Source organism: Oncorhynchus keta, chromosome 26 (genome assembly GCF_023373465.1).
Source record: "Oncorhynchus keta strain PuntledgeMale-10-30-2019 chromosome 26, Oket_V2, whole genome shotgun sequence".
NCBI lineage: Eukaryota > Metazoa > Chordata > Actinopteri > Salmoniformes > Salmonidae > Oncorhynchus > Oncorhynchus keta.
Genome location: NC_068446.1, coordinates 24,427,963 through 24,442,439, shown reverse-complemented (window position 1 = coordinate 24,442,439; position 14,477 = coordinate 24,427,963). Strand labels below are relative to the sequence as shown.

The window sequence follows — 14,477 nt, the reverse complement described above, 5'->3', positions numbered from 1 at the left end:
AACAAGATGATCTGCTCTGATGAAAGCAAGATTGAACTCTTTGGCCTGAAAGCCAAGCGTCATGTCTGGAGGAAACCTGGCACCATCCCTACGGTGAAGCATGGTGGTGGCAGTATCAGGCTGTGGGGATGTTTTTCAGTGGCAGGGAATGGGAGACTAGTCAGGATTGAGGAAAAGATGAACGGAGCAAAGTATAGAGAGATCCTTGATGAAAACCTGCTCCAGAGCACTTACGACCTCAGATTGGGGCAAAGGTTCACCTTCCAACAGGACAACGACCTTAAGCACACAGTCAAGACAACGCAGGAGTGGCTTTGGGACAAGTCTCTGAATGTCCTTGAGTGGCCGAGGCAGAGCCCGGACTTGAAACAGATCGATCATCTCCAGAGAGATCTGAACATAGCTGTGCAGCGACGCACCCCATCCAACCTGACAGAGCTTGAGAGGATCTGCAGAGAAGAAGATTCAAGGCTGTAGTCGCGGCTAAAGGGGCTTCAACAAAGTACTGAGTAAAGGGTCTGAATACTTTTGTAAGTGATATTTCCATTTGGTATTTTTAATAAATTGGCCACAATTTCTAAAACCTGTTTTGCTTTGTTAATACGAGGTATTGTGTGGAGATCGATGGGGGACGACGACAATTGAATCCATTTTAGATTAAGGCTGTAACGTCAAGAAGTCTGAATATTTTCCGAATGCACTAGGCACTACATAACCAAAAGTATGTGGACACCTGCTTGTCCAACACCTCATTCCAAATTCATTGGCAATAATATGGAGTTGGTCCCCCCCTTTGCTTTGTGCAGTGTCCACTCTTCTGGAAAGGCTTTCCACTAGATGTTGGAACATTGCTGCAAGAGTAAGTGAAGGCGGGCACTGATGTTGGGGTTAAGATTTCCCTTCACTGGAACTAAGGAGTGTGAACCATGAAACACAGCCCCAGACCATTATTCCTCCTCCAGCAAACTTTACAGTCAGCACTATGCATTGAGGCAGGTAGCGTTCTCCAGGAATCCGCCAAACGCAGATTTGTCCGTTGGACTGCCAGATGGTGAAGCGTGATTCATCACTTCCACTGCTCCAGAGTTCAAAGGTGGTGAGCTTCACACCACTCCAGCCAACACTTCGCATTGAGTATTGTGATCTTTGGCTTGTGTGCGGCTGCTCGGCCATGTAAACCCATTTCATGAAGCTCCCGGTAAACAGTTATTGTGCTGGCGTTGCTTCCAGAGGCAGTTTGGAACTCGGGAGTGAGTGTTGCAACCCGAGGACAGACGATTTTTTACTCACAACAGGACTGCCGAATGCGGGTTTGTGCGACATACCACTTCGCGTCTGAGCCATTGTTGCTCCTAGACGTTTCCACGTCACAATAACAGCACTTACAGTTGACCAGGGCAGCTCTAGCAGGACAGAAATTGGACGAACTGACCTGTTGGAAAGGTGGCATCCTATGACGGTGCCACGTTGAAAGTCACTGAGCTCTTCAGAAAGGCCATTCTACTGCCAATGTTTGTCTATGGAGATTGCATGGCTGTGTGCTCAATTTCATACATCACTCAGCAACGGTTGTGGCTGAAATTGCTAAATACACTATTTTAAAGGGGTAGTACCCGCCAAACAACAGTGGCAATTTCTCACATGGACAAGAATTTCTCAGAACAAGAATAGACTGACGATTTTCAGAAGAAAGTTCTTTGATTCTAGCCATTTTGAGCCTGTAAAATATATATATATAAATAATATATATATATATATAAATATATATATATATATATATATATATACAAAATAATATATATATATATATATATATATAAATAATATATATATATATATATATATAAATAATATATATATATATATATATATAAATAATATATATATATATATATAAATAATATATATATATATATATAAATAATATATATATATATATATATATATAAATAATATATATATATATATATATATATAAATAATATATATATATATATAAATAATATATATATATATATAAATAATATATATATATATATAAATAATATATATATATATATAAATAATATATATATATATATAAATAATATATATATAAATATATATATATAAATATATATAAATAATATATATATATAAATAATATATATATATATATATATATAGTGCCTTGCGAAAGTATTCGGCCCCCTTGAACTTTGCGACCTTTTGCCACATTTCAGGCTTCAAACATAAAGATATAAAACTGTATTTTGGGGGACACAATCATGAAGTGGAACGACATTTATTGGATATTTCAAACTTTTTTAACAAATCAAAAACTGAAACATTGGGCGTGCAAAATTATTCAGCCCCTTTACTTTCAGTGCAGCAAACTCTCTCCAGAAGTTCAGTGAGGATCTCTGAATGATCCGATGTTGACCTAAATGACTAATGATGATAAATACAATCCACCTGTGTGTAATCAAGTCTCCGTATAAATGCACCTGCACTGTGATAGTCTCAGAGGTCCGTTAAAAGCGCAGAGAGCATCATGAAGAACAAGGAACACACCAGGCAGGTCCGAGATACTGTTGTGAAGAAGTTTAAAGCCGGATTTGGATACAAAAATATTTCCCAAGCTTTAAACATCCCAAGGAGCACTGTGCAAGTGATAATACTGAAATGGAAGGAGTATCAGACCACTGCAAATCTACCAAGACCTGGCCGTCCCACTAAACTTTCAGCTCATACAAGGAGAAGACTGATCAGAGATGCAGCCAAGAGGCCCATGATCACTCTGGATGAACTGTAGAGATCTACAGCTGAGTTGGGAGACTCTGTCCATAGGACAACAATCAGTCGTATATTGCACAAATCTGGCCTTTATGGAAGAGTGGCAAGAAGAAAGCCATTTCTTAAAGATATCCATAAAAAGTGTTGTTGAAAGTTTGCCACAAGCCACCTGGGAGACACACCAAACATGTGGAAGAAGGTGCTCTGGTCAGATGAAACCAAAATTGAACTTTTTGGCAACAATGCAAAACGTTATGTTTGGCGTAAAAGCAACACAGCTCATCACCCTGAACATACCATCCCCACTGTCAAACATGGTGGTGGCAGCATCATGGTTTGGGCCTGCTTTTCTTCAGCAGGGACAGGGAAGATGGTTAAAATTGATGGGAAGATGGATGGAGCCAAATACAGGACCATTCTGGAAGGGAAGATGGATGGAGCCAAATACAGGACCATTCTGGAAGAAAACCTGATGGAGTCTGCAAAAGACCTGAGACTGGGATGGAGATTTGTCTTCCAACAAGACAATGATCCAAAACATAAAGCAAAATCTACAATGGAATGGTTAAAAAATAAACATACCCAGGTGTTAGAATGGCCAAGTCAAAGTCCAGACCTGAATCCAATCGAGAATCTGTGGAAAGAACTGAAAACTGCTGTTCACAAATGCTCTCCATCCAACCTCACTGAGCTCGAGCTGTTTTGCAAGGAGGAATGGGGAAAAAAATTCAGTCTCTCGATGTGCAAAACTGATAGAGACATATATATATATATATATATATATATATATATATATATATATATATATATATATATATATATATGCCATTTAGCAGACGCTTTTATCCAAAGCGACTTACAGTCATGTGTGCATACATTCTACGTATGGGTGGTCCCGGGGATCGAACCCACTACCCTGGCGTTACATACCCCAAGCAACTTACAGCTGTAATCGCAGCAAAAGTTGGCGCTACAAATTATTAACTTAAGGGGGCTGAATAATTTTGCACGCCCAATTTTTCAGTTTTTGATTTGTTAAAAAAGTTTGAAATATCCAATAAATGTCGATCCACTTCATGATTGTGTCCCACTTGTTGTTGATTCTTCACAAAAAAAATACCGTTTTATATCTTTATGTTTGAATCCTGAAATGTGGCAAAAGGTCACAAAGTTCAAGGGGGCCGAATACTTCCGCAAGGCACTGTATATATACACACAGTGCTCAAAAAAATAACACATCCTAGATCTGAATGAATGAAATATTCTTATTAAATACTTTTTCTTTACATAGTTGAATGTGCTGACAACAAAATCACAAAAATTATCAATGGAAATCAAATTTATCAACCCATGGGGGTTTTTGGAGTCACACTCAAAATTAAAGTTGAAAACCATACTACAGGCTGATCCAACTTTGGTGAAATGTCCTTAAAACAAGTCAAAACGAGGCTCAGTAGTGTGTGTGGCCTCCAAGTGCCTGTATGACCTCCCTACAACGCCTGGGCATGCTCCTGATGAGGTGGCAGATGGTCTCCTGAGGGATCTCCTCCCAAACCTGGACTAAAGCATCCGCCAACTCCTGGACAGTCTGTGGTGCAACGTGGCGTTGGTGGATGGAGCGAAACATGATGTCCCAGATGTGCTCAATTGGATTCTGGTCTGGGGAACGGGCGGGCCAGTCCATAGCATCAATGCCTTCCTCTTGCAGGAACTGCTGACACACTCCAGCCACATGAGGTCTAGCATTGTCTTGCATTAGGAGGAACCCAGGGCCAACCGCACCAGCAAATGGTCTCACAAGGGGTCTGAGGATCTCATCTCGGTACCTAATGGCAGTCAGGCTACCTATGGCGAGCACATGGAGGGCTGTGCGGCCCCCTAAAGAAATGCCATACCACACCATGACTGACCCACCGCCAAACCGGTCATGCTGGAGGATGTTGCAGGCAGCAAAACGTCTTCCACGGCGTCTCCAGACTCTGTCACGTCTGTTACATGCTCAGTGTGAACCTGCTTTCATCTGTGAAGAGCACAGGGCGCCAGTGGCGAATTTGCCAAATCTTGGTGTTCTCTGGCAAATGCCAAACGTCCTGCACGGTGTTGGGCTGTAAGCACAACCCCCACCTGTGGACGTCGGGCCCTCATACCACCCTCATGGAGTCTGTTTCTGACCGTTTGAGCAGACACATGCACATTTGTGGCCTGCTGGAGGTAATTTTGCAGGGCTCTGGCAGTGCTCCTCCTGCTCCTCCTTGCACAAAGGCGGAGGTAGCGATCCTGCTGCTGGGTTGTTGCCCTCCTACGGCCTCCTCCACATCTCCTTATGTACTGGCCTGTCTCCTGGTAGCGCATCCATGCTCTGGACACTACGCTGACAGACACAGCAAACCTTCTTGCCACAGCTCGCATTGATGTGCCATCCTGGATGAGCTGCACTACCTGAGCCACTTGTGTGGGTTGTAGACTCCGTCTCATGCTACCACTAGAGTGAAAGCACCGCCAGCATTCAAAAGTGACCAAAACATCAGCCAGGAAGCATAGGAACTGAGAAGTGGTCTGTGGTCATCACCTGCAGAACCACTCCTTTATTGGGGGTGTCTTGCTAATTGCCTATAATTTCCACCTGTTGTCTACTCCATTTGCACAACAGCATGTGACATTTATTGTCAATCAGTGTTGCTTCCTAAGTGGACAGTTTGATTTCACAGAAGTGTGATTGACTTGGAGTTACATCGTGTTGTTTAAGCGTTCCCTTTATTTTTTTGAGCAGTGTATATATATTTCTCTAAACAGTAGGAACTGCAACCCAAAAGGAGTTGTAACCCCCTTTTCTATCAGAAAAGGCCTCAATTTGTTAGGGTATGGACTCTACAAGGTGTTGAAAGCGTTCCACGGGGATGCTGGCCCATGTTGACACCAATTATTCCCACAGTTGTGTCAAGTTGGATGTCCACATACTTTTTTGTATATTTTACAGGCTCAAAATGGCTTGAATCAAAGAACTTTCTTCTGAAACTCGTCAGTCTATTCTTGTTCTGAGAAATTCTTGTCCATGTGAGAAATTGCCACTGGTGTTTTGCGGGTACTATTTAATGAAGCTGCCAGTGGAGGACTTGTGAGGTGTCTGTTTCTCAAACTAGACACTAATGTAGTTGTCCTCTTGGTCAGCTGTGCATTGGGGCTTCCCACTCCTTTTTCTATTCTGGTTAGAGGCAGTTTGCTCTGTTCTGTATAGGGAGTAGTAGACAGCATTGTAAGAGATCTTTAGACACTTGGCAATTTCACACATAGAATAGCCTTCATATCTCAGAACAAGAATAGACTGATGAGTTTCACAAGAAAGTTATTTGTTTCTGGCCATTTTGAGCCTGTAATCGAACCCACAAATGCTGATACTCCAGATACTCAACTTGTCTAAAGAAGGACTGTTTTATTGCTTCTTTAATCAGCACAACAGCTTTCAGATGTGCTAACATAATTGCAAAAGGGTTTTCTAATGATCAATTATCGTTTTAAAATTATAAACTTGGATTAGCTAACAACGTGCCATTGGAGCATAGGAGTGATGGTCGCTGATAATGGGCCTCTGTACACCAATGTAGATATTCCATTTAAAAATAATCAGCCATTTACAACATTAACACTGTATTTCTGATCAATTTCATGTTATTTTATTGGCTTTTCTTTCAAAAACAAGGACATTTCTAAGTGACCCCAAACTTTTGAACGGTAGTGTGTTCATATATATTCTAAACATTAGGAACACCTTCCTAATATTGAGTTGCAACCCCTTTTGCTCTCAGAAAAAGCAAAAGCGTTCCACAGGGATGCTGGCCCATGTTGACACCAATTATTCCCACAGTTGTGTCAAGTTAGCTGGATGTCCTTTTGGGGGACCATTCTTGATACACACAGGGAAACTGTTGAGCATGAAAAACCCAGTAGCTTTGCAGTTCTTGACACAAACCGGTGCGTCTGGAACCTAACTACCAAACCCTGTGTTCAAAGGCACTTAAATATTTTGTCTTACCCATTCACCCTCTTAATGGCACACATACACAATCCATGTCTCAATTATCTCAAGGCTTAAAATACTTCTTTAACCTGTCCCCTACCCTTCATCTACATTGATTGAAGTGGATTTAACAAGTGACATCAGTAAGGGATCAAAGCTTTCACCTGGTCAGTTTATGTAATGGAAAGAGCAGGTGCCCTTAGTGTTTCGTACACTCAGTGTATGTGCCTGTACATTTTTTACGTGTATATTGTGTGTGTGTGTGTGTGTGTGTGTGTGTGTGTGTGTGTGTGTGTGTGTGTGTGTGTGTGTGTGTGTGTGTGTGTGTGTGTGAGAGAGAGAGAGTGTTAGGGAGAAAAAAGTGTTTGTACTCCCATGTTCCCTACAGACCAGGATGGCAGGGTGTCTGGGCAGGCCCACACACACACACAAATGGAAATCCTATTTTGTTTCCACCACTCCAATTAAGCAGGTAGTTAAAACTGTGCTCATTAGCTACCTGCTACAGCACAAAGCAGAGCACCAGCTCTAATTACTTGAAGAACTCCGGTCGGTGCTGCGCCGTACACCATGGCTGAGGAGAATACTGCTGACTGTATTGTATCCTAAGTAGCCAGTGCTCTTTTGTGCTTGTGCACTGGCTCCTAATTAATATTCACCAAATTAGAAATGCACTTGTGGATAGAAGCAAAAACACACTTGCGTGTGGACGCATGCACACGCATGAAAAACACACTTCTCATTAGCCCACCATGGCTTTTAATTCTACAGCAATCCTCTAACTATCTGAACAGTCACACTCTCTGGGCACTGGGGATAGAGATGAGCAACAAACTCGAGCCACTTGCTGGGATGAGCCAATTATTACTGTGGATTTCTCCTGCAGAGATGTTACACTACAATCAGGACCACTGAGCATTCTGCTGAGTTGATGATGACAGCTCAGTACCTGTAGTTAGGGAGCTGCAGGCACTGAGCAAAGAAAGCTAAACATAGAGTTAAATGTTAGTCATTATAGACCATGGTTCTATCTTGTTATAAAGCCTCTACATTGATGTGTGTGCATGAGCTGTGTTTGTGTGTGTGAGCTGTGTTTACTACAGTGTTTGAAGGCTGTACTCACGTTTCTGCGGGGGAAGGTGGTGAGCAGTTTGAAGTCCTCCCAGGGGTATCCCTTGGAGGCCACAAAGTCAAAGAGGACCTGCAGCTTGGTGCTGCCCAGGAAGCGCCGCACCAGGAACTCTCCACTGGGGGTTCGGATACGCAGCTTGCTAATTGGCTCTCCTCCTTCCTCCGCAGGCTCTGGCGGCAGGGCGTGCTCCAATGAGAGGCGGATGGCCTGGACAAAGGGGAGGGACAAAGAGTTAGGTACCGGAAGGCCGTGATTATTCAGTTGGACAATATGACTTATCATTTGTAGGTGTGATTTATTTGCTTACAATACACCTACTTAAATGTTAAGATATAAATAATGGGTTGATTTTGTAACCGTTTAATAAATTGTGGTAGAAATGAGCACTCAAACTACTATTTACGAGACAACATATGGATTCAGAGTAATTTATAAGGCATCGAATCCTCTGACCTGTTCTTCCAAAACACGTAGGCTGGTCTTTGCCTCACCTCCATTAAGACATACAGTACAACGCTGACTCGTGTCGAGGTAGATTAGATAGCGGCACAGAACAAAAAGGCTAGCCTCATCAACAGCAGAGAAATTAATCAGGTCTCCAGTGTCACAGAGCAGGACCTGTGGCTTTCGCGGGCTCTTTCCCTCCAGCTTGTTGTTCCTGTTTTGACAGTGGGTAGCATATGCTGTGACAACACACGGCAGCTTTATTTACCAACCATAATGCAATTATATTTCATAAAAGTGTACAACAGTAGTTCATTAGCAGCTCCAAGCATTGAGTGGGCGCGTGCCAGAGGCTCTCCCCCAGGTAGGGGCCTGGTATTGGGGCCCCTAGGGCCCCCTGCAGCAGAGAGATCTGTGGCGTCTGAAGCCACACGGCACACGCCTCACTCAGAGTCCGCTCCACACAAAGAGCACTCAGGAGCATCACCGCTCACCGCCACCCCCCCAAGAAACACCACCACAGGAGGGGGCAGGGAGGGGGAGGGGGCAGGGCATGCACCTGACAGGAGCACCATGGGGCTCCTGGATGTGTTAAATAATGACATCACCCCCCCCCCACTGCCTCTCTCTCTGCCTACCTCTTCCATTCACCTCCCTCTCCACACAAAGACACAGAATGCATTCCCCTCGTCCTTGTGTGTGTTTACTGTGGTGTTTGTTTTCCTGCAGCCTGCGGGGTATTGTGGCGGGTGGTGCAGGGCACAAACAGCCGGAGACTCGCGACAGACTGGAGGGTTCTGGGCCCAGATTCACAAAACATTGTTAAAAAGCAATTTCTTCTTAACTTCCTTTTATCCCCCTCTTAACTATAGATTTAAGAAGTTAAGCAAAGTTGCTATTCCTCAAAAAGGTTATTTCTTATGTTTCTCCTTTAGAAAAAAGTTAAGAAAGTTATTGGAAATCTCCATTCCAAGATTGCGAAACCCTCATCTTAAACTCAAGGCAGTGAGAGAAAAAGCTCATGAAAGCAATTGAACACAGACTTCATCCGAATGTTTCAGTATTGATTATTTTAAACCCAACAACATGTTTAAGAACAGTAAATCTCAGTAAGACATATTCTAACATGATTATCATTGCTAGCTAGAAAGCTAGCTAAAATGGTTGCCGAACAACAAACATCTTAAGAAGATTTATTAGAAGATATTTGAGAAATTTGTGAGAAAATCATTAAATCTTAAGATACTGTTGAGGAATTGCACTTAAACTTCTTTTTTTCATTTTTTCTTATTAAGAAACTTCTGTTTTGTGAATCTGGGCCCTGGTCTGTGGGTAGGCCAGGGAGGCTGAGAGAGGGAGGGAGTGAGTGGCTGGCTAGGTGCTTGGCTGGGCTCCAGGTGTGGGACACCATGCTGCCTTGTTTACTCACACACAATGTCAGAGAAATGAGGCGTTGGCACAACCAGGGGTAAGCAGCACACAGCTCTGAACAGTTGGGACAGCTGTTGTCCTTCTTCCACACGCCATACAGACAGACAGGCTCCACTTAATCTCTCCCATCTTTCTACCCGACAACCAACAGTTGTAGTAGCGGCCGACAGAGCGAAACAATCTGGAACGAGATCTTTGTTTTGAACTCCAGCTTTGTTGAAACACAGATGTTCCAGTGCCAGTTACTCTTGAGTAATGACTCATGAAGTTCTGCTGCATGTACAAGCTGTATGTAATAATGATGTATAGCTAGATGTAATCTATGAAGATGTACAACCTGTTAAGACTGTCATACACAATCTTGGCACAGACAGAGACCTCCCTTTACCACACCACTGTTGTATGTGATCATGGTTGTGGTATGTGTGTTGTTGTGCATTTTCCTCCAGGTTGTTTGCCCCCCTCTTGTCCCCGAGGCTTCATTAGTGACTCCACGAGTGTCTCTCAGTCTCCACTGTCATCATTAAACACACCCTCCTGCCTGCCTGCCTGCCTGCCTGCCTGCCTGCCTCACACTTGACCAGGCAGACACACAACCAGATCCGTGAAACGCATCAGTCGACCGGCTGAAAATACACCTGATACAATCACACACAGCTCAAGTAAAAAAATTAAATGTCTATGTCTGCCCCTGTCTTAGCCTTTATGGCTACAATAAGGTACCTGCATTTTGCATTTATTAAGGATCCCCATTAGCTGCTGCTACTCTTCCTGGGATCCAAACAAGATTAAGACAATTAGAGAAAAAAATACACAACACATTATCACACCGATACATATCTACAATACAACATGTATAAAACTGCAATACAGCTATATTACAACGTTACAATGCACGTGTGTATAGAGTGCGTGTGTTAGCGTGCGTATGAGTTCACGTCTCTTTCCAGTCCGAGTTGTTCCATAGGTTGCAGTTTTATCTGTTTAAAAAAAGCCCCGGTAAGCTTGTCTGAGGTATATACTGCATGCACATACTACATGTAAACAAGAGAGGGGCCATTGAGTACGTTTGCATGCACACTAATCAATCGATATTAAAAGGATTATGGCAGTAGGCCGAGCATGGAAATAGTCATGTAAACACCTTACTCTACTTATCTTAAAAATCGGCGTAAGGTCAAAAAACATGTAAGCATATGCCAATTTAAACACCTGGTTTCCTGAGCAATCTTTCAAATCATTAGGACCTGCTTAAATCGGCGTTCCAGCAGTGCATTTGATCTGCACATGTGCCAGCACCAGCAGCGCAGGCCTCCCCCTTACGCACGAGTTTAGTGAGTTCTGAAAAACTGATAGCATGAATCTTAGAAATTGATTTTACATGTCCGACCTAAGAATCAAATGTACTTCGCAAAAATAACATGGTCACTGTGGTATAATGATTATTTTCCATTGGTTGATTTTCTGCAATAATTCAAAAGTCCCATCAAGTAGCCTGATTTCAGATGTGTCCATATAAACAGGATCATCAGGGAAATCCTTCTTCATTCAAAGCATGTAAATGTTTTAAACAAACTGTCGCATTAATCTGACTACCCACCATCATCGTATTATTGTGTGCATGGAACCGTGCTCATTGCTGGGTATCATGTTGCTGAATATCTACACTTGTTGCATACAAGCAGTGTGTTGGCGGAGAAGAAACCATGGCAAAGGGCTAGAGGACAACAGTGATATAATTAAGACTGGACAGACAGGGCTTTTGTCCGGGGCTGTTTAACTAATGTGACAAATCATCTCAGATAGCTGGTTCACCTGATCCCTGCTGGCTGTAGAGTTTGCTGCTGAGTAAATAGCCAATCAGCTGGCTAAAAGGAGCTATAACTACAGCATCCACCACTGCGTTCCCACTGCCATAATTGTTTTTCTTTGTCCAACCGTGCTTTGTGCTCCCGCTTTTGTTCACTTGGTTTCAATATGAGCTTGTGTGTTGTAGGGCATTTGAACAGGACAATAACATCTCTGTATGACAAGCTTAACAGGGATAGGCCTTACTGTACACACTGGAGTTTAGTATATGTTGCGCTGTGTCTCTGACCCCCACCACAGGGATCACATGCTAGTATAAACTCCACAAACAACAAAAGATATGGAAATGTCTGATATGCAGCAAGGAACGGACTCAAATATCAATGTTTAAAAAAAACAAACTAAGCATGTGTTTTCAGTGTTACAACAATAGTGAAGTGGGACATTATTTCTCTAAACAAACATTGAGATATGGTTCATGTTCTCACCTCCTTCTCATCGTCTGCTTCTTTCTGGATCTGTTGCAGGCGAAGCTGTTCTGCCTGCTCTCTCTCCTGTGCTTCTCTCTGGGAAAACAAATATATTTTTATAAATCCAGCCATTCAACATCAAAACATTATGAACAGTGATCAAGCAATCAATAATGTGGCTGTTCACAGATTTACAGGGTAAATTCACAATAACAACCATTTACAACACCCAGCATTGGCCACAATCATAACATGATTATAAAAGGGTACATACTTTATACTTGTGTTCTGTATAATATTTCACTTGAGGATAACGCTAAAATGGATCTTCAAGAACCCTCAAACATCTATCTGATGAGAATGGATCCATGTCATTGTGTTGTAGGTGTTGTAGTTGATGACCAACCTTTTTACGGTCAGCCTCTAAAGACAGTTGGTAGGCCTCATCCTGCTCCCTCTTCACCATTTCCCTGGCTTCACGTTCATCCTGGATAGAGAGAGAAAGAGACCAGGTCAGAATATCTTAAAGTTCGGAGCGAAACAATAAACACCAATAACAATAGAAGCTGATAAAATACAAAAGTTGCTTTCTCCTTCTGAAACATGTAATATTGTGCTGTGTTGAATAGCTGTGACTCTGGGAAACAGAGCAGCAGGAATTAGAGTAGAGCTGAATGAGAGAACCGAATGCTTTCTGCCAGACACAAGGTTTGAAAGAGTATCATGTGGGAGAAGGGAATCTAGTCGGGTCTCGACTTCCTTAACAGAACGGAGGACTCCTTTCTTTTCCCTCAGAGCTCCTGTTTGTACAGAGGCAGACTGCTGCTTTTCTACCTGCTGTGTGTAAGAGGCTTTCTAAAGCAGAGAAAAATAACTGTTTCCATTGTGTCAGCACTGGCATTTGTTTTGGAGCTTGGGAGACTACATTTTCTTTTCTGAACCCTGGACTTTGTGTCAAAGATGTGAAACGGTGACTATTGTAATTTGTGGGGTTTGTGCGCTGGGCAGGGGGAGTGGTCAGCTGTCGTATTGAAGTCTGACAATGAAAAGGATACATTTTCCCCTTTATCCTGCAGACACTGTAGTAGCATGGTTGAGTACAAAATAATAATGGATCACTTACACTTACTGTAAATGATTACGCTCTTTATTGTGCTCATTACCTTCGATGAAAGATCATGAAACAAACAAAATAAACTATGGTTTTACTGTTGAGGTACCACTCAATGAACAAGACATGGTGCCATCAATTATCTACATAGTATGGTGTACAATACAACTACTCTGTATCTGAAAGTAACAGCGATCAAAGGAATACACTATAAAACACTATTTACCTGCTGATGAACACATCATTTGCAGTTAAAATAACTAACTAAACAGACAACCACAAGTAGGCGTGGCTACAGCAGTGACGGTTGCTGTAATGTGTGTGAAAGTATCTTTTTGGCTCTGCTCCTGTCTACCTCCCAGGCATGTCAGTCAGTGAGGAATGTGAGTGTGATGTTGGCAGATGTCTGTGGTGTCTGGGTCTGTCCACAGAGGAATGGGAAAGCAGAGCAGGACAGCCACAGATAGCGAGTAGGTGTGAGTTCAAAGCCGTCTGGGGCAGCAACGCTGGCAATGGGGCGCCCATCAGGTACAGGAACAAGTCATTCCGGCCTGGGATGGGAGACGTGGTGGAGGCTTTGGGTTCACGTCAGAGTACAGCAACACCCTGAGAGCTTACTCCCATTGAAGAGAGTAAAAGTAGAGGTATCGGGGCGAAATGTACATAATGGGTTCTATTTCAACACACCTAACGCAACGGTAAATTACCGGTTCAGGGGTGTGTCAGAAATATTTTTGCTATTTTCACAACAGTAATTATGGGTGCAGTAGCGAGAAAGGACTAGGTTTGATTAATAAACAAGTTGTGGGTGTGTCGAGGCTTGGGCCCTCACTGGCCAATCAGAAGGTGCTCCATTGCTAAATATGTGGTTGCTTCAAGTTGTGTATTTACAGTCCAATGCATTGCCATCGACTCTAAAATCAAATGTTAGTCCGTTACAAGCCAGTTCGTTAAATAGCATTGTCCATATTGTTCTAATTGCATTGCTTCATTATATAAATACATGGTTAAACATAGGCTACAGCAATCATAGGGGCTAGGCCTACTGTAAACTGCAGTCTGGACATGCCAAACATAGTCAATAAGCAAGATTAGATTCACTATGCTATTGATAAGGCCTAATAAGAATGCACAATTCTAATCAAATTCTAATAAAAACGAGGCTGTGTGTCTAAATACAGTTACAGGCACCACAATTGCTCCCCGTGGGCATATAATATTGACAATGCAACTTAGACTACGGAGGGTTTTACACAGCCAAACGTTTCACAGGAGCTGGACAAAGATCCA

General features: G+C 42.6%; 1 protein-coding gene across 2 annotated transcripts in view; it reads right to left on the bottom strand.

Annotated features, from left to right (window-relative positions):
• Positions 1 to 14,477, bottom strand: part of LOC118359136 (FAS-associated factor 1-like) — a 98,449-nt gene that overhangs the window by 7,046 nt on the left and 76,926 nt on the right. For both annotated transcript variants that reach the window (XM_052480432.1, XM_052480433.1), the window contains exons 16-18: positions 12,483 to 12,563; positions 12,095 to 12,172; positions 7,914 to 8,129 (exon numbers count right to left, since the gene is read on the bottom strand). In XM_052480432.1, coding sequence (XP_052336392.1) covers positions 7,914 to 8,129; positions 12,095 to 12,172; positions 12,483 to 12,563 — 375 coding nt within the window. The remainder of the gene's footprint in view (positions 1 to 7,913; positions 8,130 to 12,094; positions 12,173 to 12,482; positions 12,564 to 14,477) is intronic.